Below are 25,099 nucleotides of genomic sequence, written 5' to 3'. Positions count from 1 at the left end.
GACCATGCGCGCGTATGCGCCGTACGAACACCCCTCATTTACATGGGGTCACGGTTCATTTAAATGTAGCCCGCCCACTACCTGCCTACTTTGAATTAGGCGGGGTTATGCCGGCCCATTTGCGATACGTTGACATAACTTACGGAGCAAGTGCTTTGTGAATACTGTACTTGCCTCACTATGTTACGTCGGCGTAGTGCAAATGGGATGCGTTACGCCGGCCAAAAGATACGCCATTGTATCTGAATCTGGCTAACAAACTCTAATAGGTTTCAAAAAAGGTGGACTCAGAGTGCAAAGCATTGCATTCCGAGCCCACCCAGGCATGTTAGAATAGCAAATATTAATTTGCTTTCCTAACACTGAACTGCCTCTCCGCCAATCAGGTAGCACGGGTCCAATACCCATCACCTGATTGGCTGAAAGGACAGGCGCTGCTATTGGACGCCTAGAAAGAGGTAGGAAGACAAGACACACTGAGGACACAGCTCGCCACTGCCTGACCCGCCACAAAGATGGGGTAAGTGCCAGGCAGACAGCAGGCGGGGGTCACAGTGGCTACATTTGATGGGCACAGTGAGGCCGCCATTGATGGGCACAGTGAGGCCGCTATTGATGGGGGTTTTTTTCAGTATTTTTCAGTTTGTTTCAGCCTCCCCATAAAATTTTAAGCATCAGCCACCACTAATCTTGAGGGTCTATATTTTTAAAATGTGCCAATCATTACATGTGCTAAAAGCATGCTGGTAGGAGAGAGCAGAGTGAGAGAGCAGAGTGAGAGAGATGATCTCATCACTGTGCTGCCTCTCCTTTTACTGTCCAATTACAGTTTGGGGGTGGGTTAAGGATGTCCTGGGCTCAGAGGAAGGGGAATGAATGATTGGAAGAAAAAAGTACTGCGACAAATCTCTGGTTTGAGGCTGAATATTGCAGCATAAGCTGTTTTTTTGTTATTTAACCTTTTAATTGGCTGCTCAAAACTTCATTTTTTTTGGCTGGAGTTCTGCTTTGAAAATACTTGCACGCTTCCAAATATTTATCATCATTCGTTTGATCCATATCTGATGCCATCCACATGCCATTTGCAGAGTCTGGACCTCTCCTCTGTATTTGTGGGATGTGATGGCGTGTGAGGCAGATATTTATTTTCCTCTCAGGAACCTCTCTGTAGGAAATACTGGTATGCCCAACCTTACCAGCTCGGTCTTCTGCTGTTTATGAGATTTCTGCTTTACTCGTATCCGCTCACCCCCTCCACACCAGAGCAGTTTTCCACTATGGGCCGGTCTATCTGGCGATAACTGTCATTACTTCAATATGAACTCCATGAATGGTTTTTACTTTGGGGTTACATTGCTCCAGCTTGGCACAATGTATGCATATCTCTGCACACTAACCACCGGGGGTCACTCACTTGCCACTGCCACCATTCATAGAATATATTTTTTTTTTAACCACTTAAGGACCAGCCCCTGTATATATACACGTCGGCAGAATGGCACGGACAGGCATATCAACGTACCTGTACATCCCCTTTAAATGCCTGTCCGTGTGGTCGTGCACCTGCCACCATCCCCGTGAGTCGGGCCGCGGGTCCCGCGGACTCCATCGCCGCAGGGGTCCCATCAATCTTTTTTACAGAGGTATAGAGCGGGGAGATGCTTGTGTAAATATGCATCTCCCCGCTCTGACTAGTGACAATCACACTGATCGCTGCTCCGTCTACTCGGAGCGGAGATCAGTGTCATGTAACACAGAGCCCATCCCCCTTACAGTAAGAAACACTATGCAGGGAACACTTTACCCCTACAGCACCACCTAGTGGTGAACCCCTTCACTGCCAGTGGCATTTTCACAGTAATTAGTGCATTTTTATAGCACTTTTCGCTGTGAAAATTACAATGGTCCTAAAAATGTGTCAAAAGTGTCCGCCATAATGTCGCAGTCACAAAAATAATCGATGTTCTACGCCATTACTAGTAAAAGAAAAAAAAATTAAGTAAAATGCCATAAAACTATCCCCTATTTTGTAAACACTATAACTTTTGCGCAAACCAATCAATAAACACTTATTGCGATTTTTTTTTACCAAAAATATGTAGAAAAATACTTATCGGCCTAAACTAAGGGAAAAAAAATGTTTTATATATATTTTTGGGGATATTTATTATAGCAAAAAGTAAAAACTAGAGAATTTTTTTCAAAATTGTTGCTCTATTTTTGTTTATAGCTCAAAAAAGAAAAACCGCAGAGGTGATCAAATACCACCAAAAGAAAGCTCTATTTGTGGGGAAAAAAAGGACGTAAATTTTGTTTGGGAGCCACGTCGCACGAATGCGCAATTGTCAGTTAAAGCGACGCAGTGCCGAATCGCAAAAAGTGGCCTGGTCTTTTAGCTGCAAAATGGTCCGGGGCTTAAGTGGTTAAACACATAGGGCCAGATCCACAGATAATTAGATGGGCGCAGCCTATCAGAGATACGCTACGCCGCCGTACCTTACCTGGCGGACCTTCGAATCCTCAAAGAATTTGCGCCTTAAGTTACGGCGGCGTAGTGTATTTCTGGTGGCGGAATTCAAATCGGCGGGTAGGGGGCGTGATTCATTTAAATGAAGCGCGTCCCCGCGCCGAATGAACTGCGCATGCGTCGTTCCGAAATTTCCCGCCGTGCATTGCGCTAAATGACGTCGCTAGGACATCATTTTTTTAACTTAGACGTGAGTTACGTCCATCCCTATTCACGGACTTACGAAAAAAAAAAAAATTCAAATTTCGACGCGGGAACGACGGCCATACTTAACATGGCAAGTCTATCTATACGCCGCAAAATACCAGCTTTAACTATACGCCGGAAAAAGCCGACTACAGACGACGTTAGAAAATGCGACGACCGCTCGTACGTTCGTGGATCGTCGTAAATCGCTAATTTGCATACCCGACGCGGAAAACGACGCAAACTTCACCCAGCGGGCGCCAAAGTACTGCATCTAAGATCCGAAGGCGTACGAAGCCGCACGCCTGTCGGATCTTACCCAGAAGCTGTTGTATCTTGGTTTGAGGATTCAAACTAAAGATACGACGCGGGAAATTTGAAAGTACGCCGGCGTATCAGTAGATACGCCAGCGTACTTGCTCTGTAGATCTGCCCCAAAGCATTTTCTGATTGGACAAGGTGGGGAGATGGGTGGTGATGTCCTGATCTCCACCTCATCCAATCAGAGAATACCTTGTAGTCATTAAAAAAAAAAAAAAAGTGGTGGGCGGGAAGGAGTTACATTTTCGCTGTAAGAAATGTACACATGTACAGTACTCCGACATGGTTTCTTTCATACTACTTATATCAATTATTGTATTTTGTGTTCCAGGTCCCGCCCCCTAAGGTCAGAAAACTGAATCAAATCTTACCATGAAAGGCAATCCTTCAGGGCGGTATAGTAGGGATATTTGGATATAACACAAAGGGCGAAGGTAGTGTAGGCATCATAAGTCTTGGTGTGATTGGAAGACGAATCCCAGTAAGCCTGTCCATTGGACAACCCCAGCGTTTCCTAGAGAGACAGACAAAGAATAAGTGACTGCAAAGTATAAGAGTATTCAGGTTCAATACAGGGCCCGGCAGCCATGTTTTGTGGGCGGATACAATACGTTGATGGTCAGAGATGGCGCTCTACATTCTTTAGGATCTGCCCTCTCACTAACAGCGGTCCATATCTAAAATGACACTTTCACTATAATATCTAGTGGTAGAGCTTGACAGATGACAAACAGGGCAGCGCCGTCAGGTGGCAGGTGCTGGATTTGCAGGGACTGTGCTACAGTCCTGGGGGAATCAACTACGAACGATGACGTTTGTTGGGCCAACAATCTGTGTGTGGCAAGAAGTGCCTTGTACAGATGATCACACAACTTGGTGATTTGTTTAAAATATGCATGGCAGGAACAAAGAACAACCAGCAAAGCTGTTGGACCTCCGTAGAGAGACCACTACTTCCAAACAGAGAGGTCCTTCTCCACAGCATGCTAGCCGCTATTTGTATACAGGCTGTGGGCACTTTCTAAAAATAGTGGCACAGTGGATAGCGCTTCTGCCTGGCAGCACTAGGGTCATCGGTCCAAATTCCCACCAAGGCACTACCTGCCGGGAGTTTGCATGTTCTCCCTGTGCCTGCTGGTAGGTTAGCTGGCTCCTGTTTAAATTGGCCCTAGTATGGGTATCAATGTGAATTAGGGACCTTAACCACCTCCCACCCAGCCACTGCACATATACAGCCGGGTGGGTGCTTCCTACTGAGTGGATGTTCAGGAACAGCCCTCAGAAGGAGTGGGATCACGCGCACGCAGCGACGCAATCCCGATGCGCTTGTGTCACCCGGACACGGCTCATCTCAGATCGGCAAGAGGGGTCTGCGATGGGCCCTCCTGATCACATGGCGGCTGTGTCCAATCACAGCCATCATGTGATGTAAATAGAGTGCCGGTTGCAGGGCCGATCCTAGGCAGGGTGCACAGGGTGCTCTGCACCCAGGCGCCTGCAGAGGTGGGGGCACCGAAGTAGCAGAGTTCTCCCCTCCCTCCTTCTCTCCTTGTTTGTGTCCATCCAGAACTAGTGTTCTAAGCATAGGTGTGTGTCCGTCCAGAACTGATGTGTCTCTAACCATCTCCTTTACCATGTCTGCAGTCTCTGACCATCTCCTTTACCATGTCTGCAGTCTCTGACCATCTGCTTTACCATGTCTGCAGTCTCTGACCATCTGCTTTACCATGTCTGCAGTCTCTGACCGTCTCCTTTACCATGTCTGCAGTCTCTGACCGTCTCCTTTACCGTGTCTGCAGTCTCTGACCATCTCCTTTACCGTGTCTGCAGTCTCTGACCATCTCCTTTACCGTGTCTGCAGTCTCTGACCATCTCCTTTACCGTGTCTGCAGTCTCTGACCATCTCCTTTACCATGTCTGCCGTCTCTGACCATCTCCTTTAACATGTCTGCCGTCTCTGACCATCTGCTTCACCATGTCTGCCGTCTCTGACCATCTGCTTCACCATGTCTGCCGTCTCTGACCATCTGCTTCACCATGTCTGCCGTCTCTGACCATCTGCTTTACCATGTCTGCAGTCTCTGACCATCTGCTTTACCATGTCTGCAGTCTCTGACCGTCTCCTGTACTACGTCTGCAGTCTCTGACCATCTTCTGTATCATGTCTGTAGTATGTCTGGGGGCTCTTTCTATCAAACTCTCTAACAGAAGCCCTCTCTGTGCCCAATAAAGTACTCTGCTTCTCTTCCTGTATTTTGTTTATTGTTAAGAGATCATGTAAAGATCCCAGGGTAATGAAGATTTCGTGGGTGAGCATCTCTGTGGTTGAGTCATTGCCATAGAAACATGTGTAAAAGGGAGGAGTTAGTAAAAATGACCACGCCCATGTGAGGGCGCGAGAAATATTTCTGCACCCAGGCGCCTGTGACCCTAGGATCGGCCCTGGCCGGTTGCTAAGCGATCAGCTCTCCTCACACGGAAGTTGTCAGTGAGGAGAAGAGAACGGATCGCTGCAGCTGGCCGGTGATCGGCGAGTATGTACTACGTCTGCAGTCTCTGACCATCTCCTTTACCGTGTCTGCAGTCACTGACCATCTCCTTTACCGTGTCTGCAGTCTCTGACCGTCTCCTTTACCGTGTCTGCAGTCTCTGACCGTCTCCTTTACCGTGTCTGCAGTCTCTGACCGTCTCCTTTACCGTGTCTGCAGTCTCTGACCATCTCCTTTACCATGTCTGCAGTCTCTGACCATCTCCTTTACCATGTCTGCAGTCTCTGACCGTCTCCTTTACCATGTCTGCAGTCTCTGACCATCTCCTTTACCACGTCTGCAGTCTCTGACCATCTCCTTTACCACGTCTGCAGTCTCTGACCATCTCCTTTACCACGTCTGCAGTCTCTGACCGTCTCCTTTACCACGTCTGCAGTCTCTGACCGTCTCCTTTACCATGTCTGCAGTCTCTGACCATCTCCTTTACCACGTCTGCAGTCTCTGACCATCTCCTTTACCACGTCTGCAGTCTCTGACCATCTCCTTTACCACGTCTGCAGTCTCTGACCATCTCCTTTACCACGTCTGCAGTCTCTGACCATCTCCTATACCATGTCTGCAGTCTCTGACCATCTCCTTAACCATGTCTGCAGTCTCTGACCATCTCCTTAAACATGTCTGCAGTCTCTGACCATCTCCTTTACCATGTCTGCAGTCTCTGACCATCTCCTTTAACATGTCTGCCGTCTCTGACCATCTGCTTTACCATGTCTGCCGTCTCTGACCATCTGCTTCACCATGTCTGCCGTCTCTGACCATCTCCTTTACCATGTCTGCAGTCTCTGACCATCTCCTTTAACATGTCTGCCGTCTCTGACCATCTGCTTTACCATGTCTGCCGTCTCTGACCATCTGCTTCACCATGTCTGCCGTCTCTGACCATCTGCTTTACCATGTCTGCAGTCTCTGACCATCAGCTTTACCATGTCTGTAGTCTCTGACCGTCTCCTGTACTACGTCTGCAGTCTCTGACCATCTTCTGTATCATGTCTGTAGTATGTCTGGGGGCTCTTTCTATCAGACTCTCTAACAGAAGCCCTCTCTGTGCCCAATAAAGTACTCTGCTTCTCTTCCTGTATTTTGTTTATTGTTAAGAGATCATGTAAAGATCCCAGGGTAATGAAGATTTCGTGGGGGAGCATCTCTGTGGTTGAGTCATGGCCATAGAAACATGTGTAAAGGGGAGGAGTTAGTAAAAATGACCACGCCCATGTGAGGGCGCGAGAAATATTTCTGCACCCAGGCGCCTGTGACCCTAGGATCGGCCCTGGCCGGTTGCTAAGCGATCAGCTCTCCTCACACGGAAGTTGTCAGTGAGAAGAGAACGGATCGCTGCAGCTGGCCGGTGATCAGCGAGTATGAGCCGTTTTTTACACACTGATCGCCGGCCCAGTGTCCCCACACAATGAAAACACACACTCGTCACCAAAATAGTGTCCCAAAACACATGTCCCCACACAGAAAAAAACAACTGTCCCCCACATACGTCCCAGTAAAATCATTTGCCCCAATGATCATCTGCACTCATATGTCCCTGATCATCTGCGCACGTCTATCCGTGATCACACAAACCAAGTGCTGACAGGGTAAGATCGCCGCCGCGAGGGAGGGGCTAGCAGCAGTGAAGAGGGACCCTGAGAAGAGGACGATCCGGGTTGCTCTGTGCAAATCCAACTGCACAGGGGAGGCAAGTAGAACATGTTTCTATTTTTTTTTTTTTTAACCACTACCCGACGGCCGTACGACTTTATACGGCCGCAGGGTGGTTCTGAATCTCTAACTGGCCGTGTTTTTACGGCCTGTGCGCGCAGGCGTCCGGCGGCGGTGCTCGCCGCATCGCTGAGATGCCGATGCGAGTGCCTGGCGGCCGTGATGTCCGCCAGGCATTCGGGATCGGTGGCTACAGGGACAAGACGTGGAGTTCTGTATGTAAACACAGAGATCCATGTCCTGTCAGGGGACAGAGGAGACCGATCTGTGTCCCTTGTACACAGGGACATAGATCGGTCACCTCCCCCAGTCACCCCCCTCCACACACAGTTAGAACACAATTTAGGGAAACACATTTAACCCCTTCCCCGCTCCCTAGTGTTAACCCCTTCAATGGCAGTCACATTTATACAGTAATTAGTGCATATTTATAGCACTGATCGCTGTATAAATGTGAATGGCGCCAAAAATGTGTCAAAAGTGTCCGATGTGTCCGCCATAATGTTGCAGTCACAAAAAAAATGCTGATCGCCGCCATTAGTAGTAAAAAAAAAAATAATAAAAAATAATAATAATTCTGTCCCCTATTTTGTAAGCGCAATAACTTTTGCGCAAACCAGACGCTTCTTGCGATTTTTTTTATTTTATTTTTTTTACCAAAAATATGTAGAAGAATACGTATCGCCTAGACTGAGAATTTTTTTTTTTTTTTTTTTTAATTGGGCTATTTATTACAGCAACAAGTAAAAAATATTGTTTTTTTTTTTAAATTGTCGCTCTATTTTTGTTTATAGCGAAAAAAATGAAAACCGCAGAGGTGATCAAATACCACCAAAAGAAAGCTCTATTTGTGGGGAAAAAGGGACGTCAATTTTGTTTGGGAGCCACGTCGCACGATCGCGCAATTGTCAGTTAAAGTGACGCAGTGCCACAAGCTGAAATTTCACCTGGTCAGGAAGGGGTATATGTGCCAAGTAAGGAAGTGGTTAAACAAGACTTTACAATTACTTTTTAAAAAATGTGTGAGCTAAACATACACTGGACCTGCAACATAAAACTCACAAGAAACAAAGAACAATCATGCAGCACTCTGGTCACAAGCAACATCTACAATTATCTTGTCTAATGAGCGGATCCATCCAGGGAACGGGGAGGACACCGGATTACAGGCTGTACAATACAGGACACGATCACAAGACCTGTATATGTCACATACCTGGATGGATCTGGAGAACTGCGCCACCACGCCATGCGTTCGGTTCCCCAAAACATCGGTGAACACCAGGAAGTGGAAATAGTCTTCTTTAGATTCAGAGGTTACAGGTAGCCCTCCTTTGGGGAGAACGGGATAATAAAAACACTCTACTATTCAAAAACATGAGACTATATACAAATTTTTAGATATACAAAAGCACAAAGTTATATCCCATGTCACATTTTGGAGGTGGTACTGCCCATTCAAGTGAATGGGGTCACATCGCAATCACCCTGTAACAGGGTGGCTTGCATGTTGCAGCACAGTGGTTCAGACTTTTAAGGGTTAAAGTATTCTTTGAGGAGGTGATATATCCCCTCCCAGCCACCGCTCAGAAATCAACTTCCAGGAGTGCCAATCAGGGGCAGTGCGTCCATCTAGGGTGCAGGAGCGCCGCCCACTCTCTCCTGGCACCGCTCTACTACCATAGATAGATTCATGCATTGTAGCAATTGATGGGCACACTGGCAGCATCTGATGGGGCACAGTAGCGGCAATTGATGGGCACACTGGCAGCATTTGATGGGGCACAGTAGCAGCAATTGATGGGCGCACTGGCAGCATCTGATGGGGCACAGTAGCAGCAATTGATGGGCACACTGGCAGCATCTGATGGGGCACAGTAGCGGCAATTGATGGGCACACTGGCAGCATCTGATGGGGCACAGTAGCAGCAATTGATGGGCACACTGGCAGCATCTGATGGGGCACAGTAGCAGCAATTGATGGGCACACTGGCAGCATCTGATGGGGCACAGTAGCGGCAATTGATGGGCACACTGGAAGCATCTGATGGGGCACAGTAGCAGCAATTGATGGGCACACTGGTAGCATTTGATGGGGCACAGTAGCGGCATTTGATGGGCACACTTGCGGCAATTGATGGGGCACACTGACAGTAATTGATGGGTACAGTGGCTGCGTTTGATATCACAGTGGCAGAAATTTATGGGTACAGTGGCTGCGTTTGATGGGCACAGTGGCTGTGTTTGATGGGGTTTTTTTTTTCAGTTTGTTTGTGCCCCCCCAAAAATGTTGAGCACCAGCCGCCACTGGTGCCAAGGGATGCCTCAAATGTGAACAAACCCCCCAGTGCTGGGCCCTGAGTGTAACGCATGTATGCGGGAGCATGGAAGAAGACCTGCTGTCCCACATATAGGTAAGGCTGACAGAAAGGGGTCCTTGTCACAGTCAAAAAGTTTGGGCCAGATTCTCGTAAACTGGCGTAAAACAGCGGCGGCGTAACGTATCTCATTTACGTTACGCGGCCGCAAGTTTTACGGGCAAGTGCTTGATTCACAAAGCACTTGCCTGTAAAGTTGCGGCGGCGTAGCGTAAATTCTCCGGCGCAAGCCCACCTAATTCAAATGATCCAGGTAGGGGGCGTGGATCATTTAAATTAGGCGCGTTCCCGCGCCGATCGTACTGCGCATGGGCCATCCCTAAAATTTCCCGACGTGCATTGCGCTAAATGACGTCGCTGGTTTCGACGTTAATGTAAATGGCGTCCAGCGCCATTCACGGACGACTTACGCAAACAACGTACTTTTTTAAATTTCGACGGGGAAACGACGGCCATACTTAACATTGGTTGCCCCTCATATAGCAGGGGCAACTTTACGCGTCGCAAAAGCTACGAAAACGTCGTGAATTCTCTGCGTCGACCGCGCGTACATTCGGGAATCTCACGTAAATACCTAATTTGCATAGACGACGGGGAAAACAACGTCGGCGACACCTAGCGGCGGGAAAAAAAAATGCATCTAAGATCTGACAGCGTAAGAGCCTTACGCCTGTCAGATCTAATGGATATCTATGCGTAACTGATTCTAAGAATCAGTCGCATAGATACGCCGGGCCAGATTAGGACTTACGACGGCGCAAATGGCGTTGCGCCTTCGTAAGCCCTTTGAGAATCTGGCCCTTCGTTTTTTTTTTCTGCACGGATGGGGCTGTCTATACTAATGGGGGGTCTGAACTGAGGAAGGGGGTCAGTACTTAGTGGGGGGGTCTATACTGAGGAAGGGGGTCTATACTGAAGGAGGGGGATCTATACTGTGGGAGGGGGGTCTTTACTGAGGGATGACTATAGTTGGTGGAGGGGGGGGGGGGCGACACCAATTTTTTCCACACCGCTTGACACCAACCCTAGTGACGCCACTGTTCCACACGGACCGATGAGAATCTCCTTGAGCTCTCCCAGAAGAAAGAGTGTAGAAGAGCTCATCTTTCAAATACCCAGACAGCCAACTCCGCTAGCATGGGCAGTAAAAGATAGTCATCCAAGTAGGTGAGTGCAGAGGGGGACTGGGGGTGTAGGGACGGAGTTGCAAGTTCACCATTTCATGTTTTGCGCAAAAGAGAACCATTTAAATCTTTATATACGAACTTTCATGACAATGTTCTGTTCTGAGTACCTGGAAAGCACAGCTGCGGCAATCCTACAAGATCGATGTCTTTGGGTACACTGATCTCCTCTGTGGTGGTCTCTCTCCCACCGTTAGCAGAGCCAACCTCAGACTTGGGTTTTTCTTTCTTCTTGCGGAAGGAGCGCCGCCTGGGAAGCCGCTGGAAGTTGCCCTGAGCAGATGCTGATGCCATTTCATCTTTGGGTATGAAAGGAGGAACGAAGACAGAGGTAATCTCCGGCTCCAAAGATTGCACATGACGTATTCCTCTCTGTGTGACCTGAGGGCGAGAGACGCAAAGAATAATATAGTAAGGTGTAAAACAGTTGGATTTAATGGGACCCTGTGGCCAAACAATTGATTTCAACAGCTATTTAAATGAAAAGTAAAAATGATGGTATATATATATATATATATATATATATATATATATATATACACACACACATACACACACATACACAGTATATATACACAAGAATACAAAACAACAATTATTATAATTTATAATAAACCTATTTAAAAAGAAATGTAGAAGAATACGTATAGGCCTAAACTTAGGGAAAAAAATAGTTTTTTTATATATTTTTGGGGAATATTTATTATAGCACAAAAAAAGTAAAAAATATTGCTTTTTTTTTCCAAAATGTACGCTCTTTTGTTTATATCGCAAAAAATAAAAACCGCAGAGGTGATCAAATACCACCAAAAGAAAGCTCTACTTGTGGGTAAAAAAGGACGTCAATTTTGTTTGGGAGCCACGTCGCACGACAGCCAAATCCTCCGGGGCTGAAGTGGTTAAAGACTTAAGATTTAAGGTTGTTATCTTATTCCTGGAATCGCAGCATGCAAAATCTGTTCATCCACCTTTACGTAGAGATACAGAAGATTACCTGGAAAAGGCAATTACACAACAACAAGTCTGAGCAGTTCATATGCTTAGAAAATAATAACCGGATACTATATGTGCATGTATATATTTAGTGTATTTCCTATGCACTGCCTTTGATTATAATGTACAGTGGGCCAGATTCTCAAAAGAGATACGACGGAGTAACTGCTGTTACTCCATCGTATCCCTGGTCCTAACTATGGAACTGATCCACAGAATCAGTTTCCCATAGTTAGGACGAAGATCCGACAGGTGTAATTGAATTACACTGCCGGATCTTAGGATGCAGTACCGCATCCGCCGCTGGGGGCATTTCGCGTTGAAATGCCGATTCAGGTATGCAAATTAGGACTTACGGCGATCCACGAAGCTATTACGCTTCGTTTTGTCGCCGTAAGTTTTAGTTTGCAAGTGCAAAATTAGGGCTGCATTTACAAAGTGTAAACTGTTTACACCATGTAAAAGCAGACCCTTCTTCCTCGCGCCGCGCTTTTTTTTCGATTTCGATTTTTTTTTTGCCGCCGTATCTTTTTTTTTTTCCCCCGACGCAACTTTATTGACCCGTCGCGATCCACAAAGCCCGGCGTAACGTAATTTCGCGCTATGCCCGTCAATGATGAGGAACGCCTTGCGCCGGCCCGATTTAAGTTACTCCACTCAAAATTTCTAGGTAAGTGCTTTGTGGATCGGGCACTTAGGTAGAAATTTTGCGGCGGTGTAACTTAAATCGGAATATTTAAGTTAAGCCCGTTTTTTGAGGATCTGGCCCAGTATATACTTGAGTATAAGCCAAGTTTTTCTCTAGTATATACTCAAGTCACCTTTTTGCGCCTGATCTCCCAGACTTTGGGGACACATGTAGCCCCCCTCTTCCTCTACAAGTGTGCAAAATTTGTTGTCCGGTGGACCTACGGCTGGGGAGTACTGATTTTTCAAAGCCGGGCACCCCTTCCATAGACTCCAATGTTAAACAGCAATTTCTCCGGTGAATATAGGGACCGGCTACCAGCCGGCCGTAGGTCCCCTGGACCCCACCTTGGCACACATGTAGCCCGCCTCTTTCTCTACGGCTGGGGAGTACCGATTTTTCAAACCGGGCACCTCTTCCATAGACTCCCATGTTAAATGTCAGTCTAGTCATGGGCACAGAGAGTCATGGGCACAGAGAGTCATGGGCACAGAGAGTCATGGGCACAGAGAGACATGGGCACAGAGAGGCAAAGTGAGGCATGCAGATGGACACCCTAGACTTATACTCGAGTCAATACGTTTTCCCATTTTTTTTTGTGGTAAAATTATCTGCCTCAGCTTATATTCGGGTCGGCTTATACTCTAGTATATACGGTAATCTGTATTTACAAAAGCAGCATACTAGATTATTTAAAAATGCGTTGCGCTAGATTAGAACAGTAGCTAGTTTTTATGTGCTTTCTCTGTGCTCTGATCCCACTAGGGATGAGCTTCGAGTTCAAGTCAAACTCATGTTCGACTCGAACATTGCCTGTTCGCATGTTCCGCGAACAACAAACAATTGGGGGTGTTCGCGGCAAATTCGAAAAGCCGCGGAACACCCTGTTAAAGTCTATGGGAGCAATCTAAAGTGCTTATTTTAAAGGCCAATATGCAAGTTATTGTCCTAAAAATTGTTTGGGGACCCGAGTCCTGCCCCAGGGGACATGTATCAATGCTAAAAAAAAAGTTTTAAAAACCGACGTTTTTTCGGGAGCAGTGAATTTAATAATGCTTAAAGTGAAACAATAAAAAGTGAAATATTCCTTTAAATTTCGTACATAGGAGGTGTGTAAAGTATGCCTGTGAAATAGCGCATGTTTCCCGTGCTTAGAACTGTCTCTGCACAAAGTGTCATTTCTGAAGGAAAAAAGTCCCCCCAAATTCAATTACCAGGCCCTTCAGATTTGGTGTGGATTTTAAGGGGAACTCCACCCCAAAAAAAAAAAAAAATGGTGTGGAGTTCCCCCAAAAATCCACACCAGACCCCTTATCCGAGCACGTAACCAGGCCGTCCGCAGAAAAGAGGGGGGGACGAGAGAGCGCCCCCCTCCTGAACCATACCAGGCCACATGCCCTCAACATGGGGAGGATGGCCCCATGTTGATGGGGACAAGGGCCTCATCCCCACAACCCTGGCCGGTGGTTGTGGGGGTCTGCGGGCGGGGGGCTTATCAGAATCTGGAAGCCCCCTTTAACTGCTTGCCGACCAGCGGCCGCAGTTCTACGGCGGCAGGTCGGCTCTGCTGGGTGAGAGCACGTAGCTATACGTCACCTCGCCCAGCAGCCAATAGGGGCGTGCGCCCCCGACTCTCGTGTGCGTGCCCGGCGGGCGCGATCGCTCGTTACAGAGCGAGGACCGGGAGCTGTGTGTGTAAACACACAGCTCCCGGTCCTGTCAGGGAGAGAAATGCTGATCTTCTGTTCATACAATGTATCAACAGAAGATCAGTCATTTCCCCATGTCAGTCCATCCCCCCTTACAGTTAGAACACACCCAGGGAACATACTTAACCCCTTTCCCACCCCCTAGTGTTAACCCCTTCACTGCCAGTGGCATTTTTATCTTATCTTATCCAATGCATTTTTATAGCACTGATCGATATAAAAATGCCAATGGCCCCAAAAATGTGTCAAAAGTGTCCGAAGTGTCCGCCATAATGTCGCAGTACCGAAAAAAAAAAATAGCTGATCGCCGCCATTACTAGTAAAAAAAAAAAAATATTAATAAAAATGCCATAAGAATACCCCCTATTTTGTAAATGCTATAACTTTTGCGCAAACCAATCAATAAACTCTTATTGCAATTTTATTTTACGAAAAACATGTAGAAGAATACGTATCGGCCTAAACTGAGGAAAACATTTTTTTATATATATATATATATATATATATATATATATATATATATATATATATTTTTTTTTTTTTTTTTGGGGGGATATTTATTATAGCAAAAATTCAAAAATATTCATTTTTTTCAAAATTGTCGCTCTATTTTTGTTTATAGCGCAAAAACTGAAAACCGCAGAGGTAATCAAATACCACCAAAAGAAAGCTTTATTTGTGGGGAAAAAAGGACGCCAATTTAGTTTAGGAGCCACGTCGCACGACCGCGCAATTGTCAGTTAAAGCGACGCAGTGCCGAATCGCAAAAAGTGCTCTGGTCCGGGGGTTAAGTGGTTAACAAAGGGGACCCCCAGATCCTGGCCCCCCCATGTGAATTGGTAATGGGGTACATTGTACCCCTACCATTTCACTAAAGAAGTGTAAAGAATTGTAAAAAAACACACACACCGTGGAAAAAAGTCCTTTATTATATAAAAAAAAAAAAATCCAGCGGTGGTAATCCACTCTTGATCCCCGATTCATTGTTGTCAGTATCCAGCGACAGGTGATCTCCTCTCCGCTGGGGTCCAGCGATGAGAAGATCATCCAGGTCTGGGATCCAGAGCGCAGCATCGCCAGCCGCCTGTCTCCACCGGACACAGCCCGGCGAATGACGCAACTGGAGCTAGCGACAGTTCTTATATAGGTCAGGCGGGGCCACCCATCACGTGACCCCGTCCCCCTCTGACGCAAGGGGGAAGCCTGGGCTTCCCCAGTGACATAGCAGAAGGCGCGTCAAAGGGGGACGGGGTCACGTGATGGGTGGCCCCGCCTCACCTATATAAGAACTGTCACTAGCTTCAGTCACGTCATTGCCGGGCTGTCTCCGGTGGAGACAGGCGGCTGGCGATGCTGCGCTCTGGATCCCGGACCTGGATGATCTTCTCATCACTGGCCCCCGGCAGAGAGGAGATCACCCGTCACTGGATACTGACAACGTTGGAGCGGGTAGCGGGGATCGAGAGTGGATTACCACCGCTGGATTATTAATTTTTTTTTTTTAATAAAGGACTTTTTTCCACGGTGTGTGTGTTTTTTTACAATTATTTACACTTCCTTAGTGAAATGGTAGGGGAACCTATTACCAATTCACATAGGGGGGGCAGGATCTGGGGGTCCCCTTTGTTAAAGGGGTTTTCCAGATTCTGATAAGCCCCGCAGACCCCCACAACCACCTGGCAAGGGTTGTGGGGATGAGACCCTTGTCCCCATCAACATGGGGACATCCTCCCCATGTTGAGGGCATGTGGCCTGGTGCGGTTCAGGGGGGGGGGGGGGGGTGCTCTCTTGTCCCCCCACCTCTTTTCTGCGGCCGGCCAGGTTACGTGTTCTGATAAGGAGTCTGGTATGGATTTTTGGGGGAACTCCACGCCATTTTTTTTTTTTATTTGGGGTGCAGTTCCCCTTAAAATTCACACCAGACCTGAAGGGTCTGGAATGGATATTTGGGGGGAACCCCACGTAATTTTTTTTTTTTAATTGAAGGCGGGGTTCCCCTTAATATCCATACCAGACCTGAAGGGCCTGGTAATTGAATTTGGGGGGACCCCCACGCTTTTTTTTTTATGAATGAATTCTTTCTGAATTGCAGGGAGCCGACAATTCATTATAGCCGTGAGTGATTTTTAAATGACTTTTTTCCTTCAAAAATGACACTTTGTGCAGAGACAGTTCTAAGTACGGGAAACATGCGCTATTTCACAGGCATACTTTACACCCTTTAAAGCAGGGATCGACAAATCCCAGGCGCCAGGTCGCCATGGCGACTAGAAATAGTGTCCTGGCGACTTGGCTTGGAAGGTGGGCAAAAAAAAAAAAAAAACATTTTTTTTGTGAGCTGGCGCCATCTGGTGGTGAGCCGTTGGTATTACAAGTTATTACCACCAGATGTGAGCTGGCGCCACCTGGTGGTGGCAGTTGGTATTACAAGTTAAGCATTACAAGTTAAACAGCAATTCTAATGTAATTTTTCACTATTTTCACTGCCATCTTCTTCCCTCTAATTAAAACCCCCAAACATTATATATATTTTTTATCCTAACACCCTAGAGAATAAAATGGCGATCGTTGCAATACTTTCTGTCACGCCGTATTTGCACAGCGGTCTTACAAGGGCACTTTTTTGGGAAAAAAATTACACTTTTTTTAATTAAAAAAAATAAGACAACAGTAAAGTTATCCCCATTTTTTTTAATATTATAAAAGATAATGTTACGCCGAGTAAATTCATACCCAACATGTCACGCTTCAAAATTGTGTCCGCTCGTGGAATGCCGACAAACTTTTACCCTTTAAAATCTTCATAGGCGACGTTTAAAAAATTCTACAGGTTGCATGTTTTGAGTTACAGAGGAGGTCTAGGGCTAGAATTATTGCTCTCGCTCTACCAATCGCGACGATACCTCAAATGTGTGGTTTGAACACCGTTTACATATGCGGGCGCTGCTCATGTGTGTGTTCGCTTCTGCGCGCAAGCTCGTTGGGACGGGGCGCGTTTTCTGGCTCCTAACTTTTTTAGCTGGCTCCTAGATTCCAAGCAAATTTGTCAAACCCTGTTTTAAAGGGATATTTCACTTTTATGGTTTCACTTTAAGCCAGGGGTTGACAAATTTGCTTGGAATCTAGGAGCCAGCTAAAAAAAATGATTTTGCGGAAGCTAGGATGGCTTACCGGGGGTAATTAATATTAGAAAAGATAGCAAAACAGAAGTGTGAACTTACAGGTGATCACAGGTAACCACAGGTGACCCTTCACCTTACACTGCTTTTGTACATTTTTGTAAATACAGATTACCGTATATACTCGAGTATAAGCCGATCCGAATATAAGCCGAGGCACCTAATTTTACCACAAAAAACTGGGAAAACTTATTGACTCGAGTATAAGCCTAGGGTGTCCATCTGCATGCCTCACTTTGCCTCATTGTGTCCATCTGCATGCCTCTCTGTGCCCATGACTAGACTGACGTTTAACATGGGAGTCTATGGAAGGAGTGCCCGGTTTGAAAAATCAGTACTCCCCAGCCGTAGGTCCTCTAGACAACAAACTTTACACACTTGTAGAGGAAGAGGGGGGCTACATGTGTGCCAAGTTTGGGTCCCCAAAGTCTGGGAGATCAGGTGCAAAAAGGTGACTTGAGTATATACTTGAGAAAAACTTGGCTTATACTCGAGTATATACGGTACATTATAATCAAAGGCAGTGCATAGGAAATACACTAAATATATACATGCACATATAGTATCCGGTTATTATTTTCTAAGCATATGAACTGCTCAGACTTGTTGTTGTGTAATTGCCTTTTCCAGGTAATCTTCTGTATCTCTACGTAAAAGGTGGATGAACAGATTTTGCATGCTGTGATTCCAAGAATAAGATAACAATCTTAAATCTTAAGTCTTTAACCACTTCAGCCCCAGAGGATTTGGCTGCCCAATGACCAGGCCACTTTTTGCGATTCGGCACTACGTCGCTTTAACTGACAATTGCGCGGTCGTGCGACGTGGGTCCCAAACAAAATTGACGTCCTTTTTCCCCCACAAGTAGAGCTTTCTTTTGGTGGTATTTGATCATCTCTGCGATTTTTATTTTTTGCGATATAAACAAAAAAAAAGTCAAAATTTTGAAAAAAAAAAGCAATATTTTTTAACTTTTTACTATATTAAATATTCCCCAAAAATATATAAAAAAAAACTTTTTTTTCCCCTAAGTTTAGGCCCATCATATTGTTCTACATATTTCTGGTAAAAAAATGAATGAATTCTCTCTAAATTGCCGAGAGCCGACAATTCATTATAGCCGCGAGTGATTTTTAAATGACTTTTTTCCTTCAGAAATTACACTGTGTGCAGAGACAGTTCTAAGTACAGGAAACATGCACTATTTCACAGGCATACTTTACACACCCCCCTAGGTATGAAATTTAAATGAATATTTCACTCTTATTGTTTCACTTTAAGCATTATTAAATTCACTGCTCCCAAAAACGGACGTTTTTAAAACTTTTTTTTTGCATTGATACAGGACCCAGGTCCCCAAACACTTTTTAGGACAATAACTTGCATATTAGCCTTTAAAATTAGCACTTTAGATTTCAAACGTTCGAGTCCCATAGACTTTAACGGGGTTCTAAAGTTCACACAAACTTTTGGTGTGTCGCAGGTTCTGGTGCGAACTGAACAGGGGGGTGTTCGGCTCATCCCTAGATCCCACATGGAAGCACACAAAACATGAAAGTAAGAACTGGCCCCTACGCTCTATAAAACAAAGCCTTGGCGACGCAGTATATACAGAGAGAAAAGGTTAAAAACGGTTAAGAGGATGTAAGAGCCGAGCTGACCTACAGAGAATTAATCAAATATATCTTCCCCTTTTCCAAGGTCACGTGTAGCGCTATTCTAACACCTCAAAGATCCACATCTAGAAAACCACAGCCACAGTTTAAATAAAAAGACTGCAAGTAGAACGGTTTGTATTTCAACATCCGTGCAGCAGATTTAGTCCTGGAAACCGAGGAATAAAACGCTTGATTCTACATAGTGACAATATGGCAATACATACATTGGCCCAGATTCAAAGAGATTTGCTCTTTTTTTGCGGAGGCACAGGGCAACGATTTTGCCCTGCGCCCCCGCAAATTTGCGCCGCTGCCCTCGATTCACGGAGCAGTAGCTCTGTAAATTGCAAGGGCACGCCGGCAAAATTGCCCGGCGTAAGCGCGCGCAATGTAAATTAGGCGCGCTCCCGCGCCAAGCGTAGAGCTGGAAACTTTCCCGATGTGCATTGCGGCAAATGACGTCGCAAGGACGTCATTTGCTTCAAAGTGAACGTGAATGGCGTCCAGCGCCATTCACGAATCACTTACGCAAACAACGTAAAATTTGAACGTCGCGACGTGGGAAGGGCGGGTATACTTTAGCATTGGCTGCCCCTACTATTAGAAGGGGCAGCCTTACGCTAAAGACGCCGTACGGAAACTCCGTACCTTGTGTACGCAGGGCCCGCGCAACTTTGTGAATCGGTGTTAGTATGCAATTTGCATACTATACGCTGATCACAATGGGAGCGCCCCCTAGCGGTCAACGCAAGAATGCAGCCTAAAATCAGCGTGGCATAAGAGCCTTATGCCACGCAGATTTTAGGCTGCAGTCGGCGTTACGATGTTCCTGAATCAGGAGCATTCGTAACGCCGGAGCAAGTAAGCAATTGCGCTGCGTAATCTATGGTTACGCAAGCGCAATTGCTTACTGAATCTGGGCCATTGATTGCTTCCAAAACAGATGCACGAGGCTTGCCTGGGATGTCAAAGTCTATGTACAGCCAAAACTTCACTTAAAAAAAATAAAGATAAAACACAAATAATAAATGCACATCTTTTTTCAGGTAAAAAAAAAAAAAAAAAAAAATTTTAATTATGGGCCAGTAAAGCATTGCACCCACAATCAGCAGATTGCAGTGCATTCTCAGGCTTCTGCAGACTGTCAGTGTATCTGTCTGCCCATACCTTGTACCAGGGGCATTGCTAGGTCTACAAAAGATCTGGGGCTAGAGCCCATAGCAGCAAAGTAAAGAAAGTCAGACGCTTGGGCGGGCATACATAGAGAGAGATGGAGATGGAGATATATTTATATCTAAATTAGGGCTGCGGAAATTAACGATCAATTCCTCGATTAATCGTTAATTTCTTTGATCGATCAAAATAATTTTGATTGGGACGATCCGCGGATTGAGCTCCGCGGTCTTGCCCATAGGAAAGGCCGCGGCTTCAGCCTAGCTCCGGAGCCGCGCCCATCTTGGTACACCCGGCGGCGGCCTAGTAGCAGCGCGGCGACGTCATCATCACCCACCTGCTTTCACCCGCCTGCTTGTGTCATCTGAGGACGGGTCTGCTGCCAGCTGTGCTTTCCATTCTGGTAAGAGTAGGGAGATGTGGACATTACAGTATGGGGGGGGGAGATGTGGAAATTACGGGGGGGGGGGGGGGATGTGGACATTACAGTATGGGGGGAGATGTGGACATTACAGTATGGGGGGAGATGTGGACATTACAGTATAGGGCGAGATGTGGACATTACAGTATGGAGGGAGATGTGGATATTCTAGTATGGGGGGGGGGGGGTGTGGACATTACAGTATGGGGGGAGATGTGGACATTACAGTATGAAGGGGAGATGTGGACATTCTAGTATGGGGGGAGATGTGGACATTACAGTATGGGGGGGGGGGGGATGTGGACATTACAGGGGGGGGGGGGATGTGGACATTACAGTATGGGGGAGGGGATGTGGACATTACAGTATGGGGGAGGGGGGAGATGTGGACATTACAGTATGGGGGGGGGATGTGGACATTACAGTATGGGGGGGGGGGGATGTGGACATTACAGTATGGGGGGGGGGGAGATGTGGACATTACAGTATGGGGGGGTGGAGATGTGGACATTACAGTATGGGGGGAGATGTGGATATTCTAGTATGGGGGGGGGGGAGATGTGGATATTCTAGTATGGGGGAGATGTGGACATTACAGTATGGGGCAAAGCCGTGGGTACCGTGCACGCTGGCGGCAGCGCGCTCGCGACCTGTTCCTAGTGTGACTGCCACTGATCGTCTGTTTCATAGGGAACGACGATCGGCAACGTCACACGCCAAGCCACGCCCCCACACAGTAGTAATTACTCCCTAGGAAACACTTAAACCCTTCAGCGCCTCCTACAGGTTAACCCCTTCACTGCCAGTGTCATTTGCACAGTAATCAGAGCATTTTTATAGCACTGGTCGCTGTAAAAATGACAATGGCCCCAAAATAGAGTCAAAAGTGTCCGATGCGTCCGCCATGTCGCAATCACGATAAAAAAATAAAAATAAACGCTGATCGCCGCCATTACTAGTAAAAAAAACATTATTAATAAGAATGCCAAAAAACGATCCCCTATTTTGTAGACGCTATAACTTTTGCGCAAACCAATCAAAAACGCGCATTGTTACCAAAAATATGCAGAAGAATACGTATCGGCCTAAAAAAAAAAAAAAAAAATATATGAGGAAAAAAAATGTTTTATATATTTTTTGGGGGATATTTTTTATAGCAAAAATAAATATCCCCCCACGCGGACAGTGAGGATGAATCTGCTTCAGGGTCAGTTGTTGATGAGAAATTGGTTGGAGCTCTTATTTCTGCGGTGCGTGATACTCAAAAACTTGAGGTTTTGGCGGAGGCACCAGATGTGCCAGTCCCTTTTGGGTTCCGCAAACCTCTGCGCACCATTTTTGTTTATAGCGCAAAAAAATAAAAAAACGCAGAGGTGATCATTACCACCAAAAGAAAGCTCCATTTGTGGCGAAAAAAGGATGCCAATTTTGTTTGGGAGCCACGTCGCACGACCGCGCAATTGTCAGTTAAATCGACGCAGTGCTGAATCGCAAAAAAGGGCCTGGTCCTTCAGCAACAAAATCGTCCGGGTCTTAAGTGGTTAATGACATTCAATCACAATAAGACTTGTGTAGCAATTGTATTACGCTGTATTATTTTTGTTTTCCCACGAAAGTAGAGTTAGGGCTCTTTCACTCGGGCGGCCCGTTCAGGTCCGCCTGCCAGTTTTTTAGGCGGACCTGAACGGGCGCTCCGTGCTCCTCTATGGCGCCGCGGATGTCAGCGGTGACATGCCCGCTGATATCCAACCCGCTCTGATCCGCCAAAGTGTGACGGAGGAAAAACCTACTTTGCTCTCATCCACCCCGAGTGAAAGGGGCCTTACCCTTTAAGGGCCAGATTCACAGCGGAGATACGACGGAGTTTCTCTCAGAGTATCTATGCGGCTGATTCATAGAATCAGTTACGCATAGATAGCCAGAAGATCCGACAGGTGTAATTGTTTTACACTGTCGGATCTTAGGATGCAATACCGCGGCCGCTGCTGGGGGGAGTTTGCGTCGTAAACCAGCGTCGAGTATGCAAATTAGGAGTTACGGCGATTCCCGACGGATTTTCGCGTTCGCTACGTCGCCGCTAGTCTAGTTTCCCGTCGCAAAGTTAGTCGTTTTTTTTTTGGTGCCCTAACTTTAGTCAGCAATCGTATTGCTGTCTAAAGTATGGCCGTCGTTCCCGCGTCGAAATTTAAAATTTAACGTCGTTTGCGTAACACGTCCGGGAATACGGAAGTACGCTACGCGTGTCGCCGTTCGAAAAAATTATGTCACGGCGCGCAAAGCACGACGGGAATTGCGAAACCGAGCATGCGCAGTAGGTCCGGCGCGGGAGCGCGCCCAATTTAAATGGCACACGCCCATTTAAATTGGCCCGCCTTGCGCCGGAGGCCGCCGGCGTAGTTTTCATCGCAAGTGCTTTGTGAATCAGGCACTTGCGATGAAAACTTGCGGCGGTGTAACGTATCTACGATACGTTACGTCGCCGCACTTCTACCTGAATCTGGCCCTAAATGCCTAATTTTTTGAAACAACCCATGTTATTTTATTCTGCGTTATGTAACGTTTGTATCACTTTGCTAAAGTCTGATGCCCCGTACACACCATCACTTTATGTGATGAAAAAAAATGACGTTTTTAAAAACGTCACTTTAATTGACTGTGTGTGGGGGAAAACGTCGTTTTATGTCTTGTAAAAAACGACCAAAAAAAATTGAAGCATGCTTCAATTTTATGTGTCGTTTTTCAAAAGTGCACTTTTTACTTCACAGAAATTGACCGTGTGTAGCAAAAAACGTCGTTTTCTAAGACGTTTTTTCATCCACGCATGCCCAGAAGCTACTTATGAAGCGAGCTTCAATGGTAAAACGTGGTGGAACGTAACCTCGCTTTGCTAGAACATTGTGAGAAAACGATGGTGTGTAGGCAACTTCGTCTTAGAAAATTGAAGTTTCAAAAACGTCATTTTTTACTTCACAGAAAGTGTCGTTTTTTTTTCATCACATAAAGTGATGGTGTGTACGCGGCATGAGGCTTGACTTTATTTCAGCAGTCAGGACTGGGCCATGAACCTGTAAAAAGCAGTACTGCACAAAGTGTGGTTTGCTCGGCACGCTGCCACCATCTACGTGGAAAACACCACGAGCCGTGAAGAAATATCCCCTTCTCGGGAGGAAATGCTGAATATTACTTCTTCTCTGACTGTAAAAGGGAAGTCGGAAACGTTTATGTCTGGAAGGAACGTATGACCCGACAAGATGAATGGCCCAGTGTATAGATATTGCTCATGGATAGGGGATCGTGTGTTCACCGCGACCGATGTGCGGGTTTTATCCAAATTCAGAACACGAAGGTAGAGACGCCAGTGCTGGTGTATTTCATGTTTGAACGTGCCAGTGCCCGCTACCTGGCCCAACACGTTTGGGCCCATAACACAAGCATATTTTAAGAGGCTGCTGGCTAAAAGCTGTTGCGGTCATGCAATATGAGATTGCCACGTTACAGATCTTTTGCTATGCTGTAAAAAAAGACCTGTAAGGCTGAACTCCGGAACCAAATTCAACCTTACCCTTAGCAGAGGGGCTCCCCACCACAATGCAATTGTAAATGCTTCCAACAGATTATACTTACCTGCACTGTGCAATGGTATTGCACAGAGTAGGCCCAACCCCCCTCTTCTGGGGTCCCCTACCAGTCCCCTACCAGTCCTCTAGGCCAGGGGTCTCCATACTTTTAAAGCAAAGGGCCAGTTTACGGTCATTCCGACTTCAGGGGGGCCAGATTCTGACCAGATGGGGTAGAAAATGCCCCGGGGCCGAGCATCAGTGAGAATAAACATGGCCCCAGTGTTGGTGGGCAGTAGAAGGAGGAATAGTGCTCCATCATTGCTATTAGTCTAAGAAATAGTGCCCCATTGGGAGGAATAGTGCCTCATATCATTGGGAGCAATACTGTCGCCCCCAAGGATCAGATGAAGGCTAGCAAAGGGCCACATCCGGCCCTTGGGCCGCAGTTTGGAGACCCCTGCTCTAGGCTCCTCCACTTTGTATGTCCCCCTATAGAAGCCACTTTCTAAAGGGTGTACCTGCATGCTCGCTTCCAAGCCCTGCTGTGTGCATCTAGACACACACACAGCACAGCTCAGCCCCGCCCCCTCCACAGGATTTAAAGGGCTTGTAAAAGGCAGAAGGTTTTTTTTCCTAATCCATTCTACGCATCAAATAAAAATCCTTCTGTGTGTAGCAGCCCCCCCCCCCATACTTGTCTACGGTCCCCACTCTGTCTAGCGATGTCCACAAGTGTCTCAGCTGTCTGAGATTCTCCCTCCTAATTGGCTGAGACACAGCAGTGGCGCCATTGGCTGTTGCTGCTGTCAATCAATGTTAGCTAGCCAATCAGGGGCTAGCCAATCAGGGGAGAGGCCGGGTCA

At 46.5% G+C, this 25,099-nt stretch overlaps 1 protein-coding gene across 1 annotated transcript in view; it reads right to left on the bottom strand.

Moving 5' to 3' along the window:
* DENND3 (DENN domain containing 3) overlaps window positions 1-25,099 on the bottom strand; it is a 150,473-nt gene that overhangs the window by 77,957 nt on the left and 47,417 nt on the right. The window contains exons 2-4 of the mRNA XM_040355040.1: window positions 10,966-11,236; window positions 8,510-8,625; window positions 3,406-3,548 (exon numbers count right to left, since the gene is read on the bottom strand). Of these exons, the coding sequence (XP_040210974.1) occupies window positions 3,406-3,548; window positions 8,510-8,625; window positions 10,966-11,236 (530 nt within the window). The remainder of the gene's footprint in view (window positions 1-3,405; window positions 3,549-8,509; window positions 8,626-10,965; window positions 11,237-25,099) is intronic.

The sequence above is a fragment of the Rana temporaria genome, chromosome 5 (assembly GCF_905171775.1).
Source record: "Rana temporaria chromosome 5, aRanTem1.1, whole genome shotgun sequence".
Taxonomy (NCBI): Eukaryota; Metazoa; Chordata; class Amphibia; order Anura; family Ranidae; genus Rana; species Rana temporaria.
The sequence above is the reverse complement of the archived record's forward strand: the minus strand, read 5'-3'. Positions and strand labels throughout refer to the sequence as shown.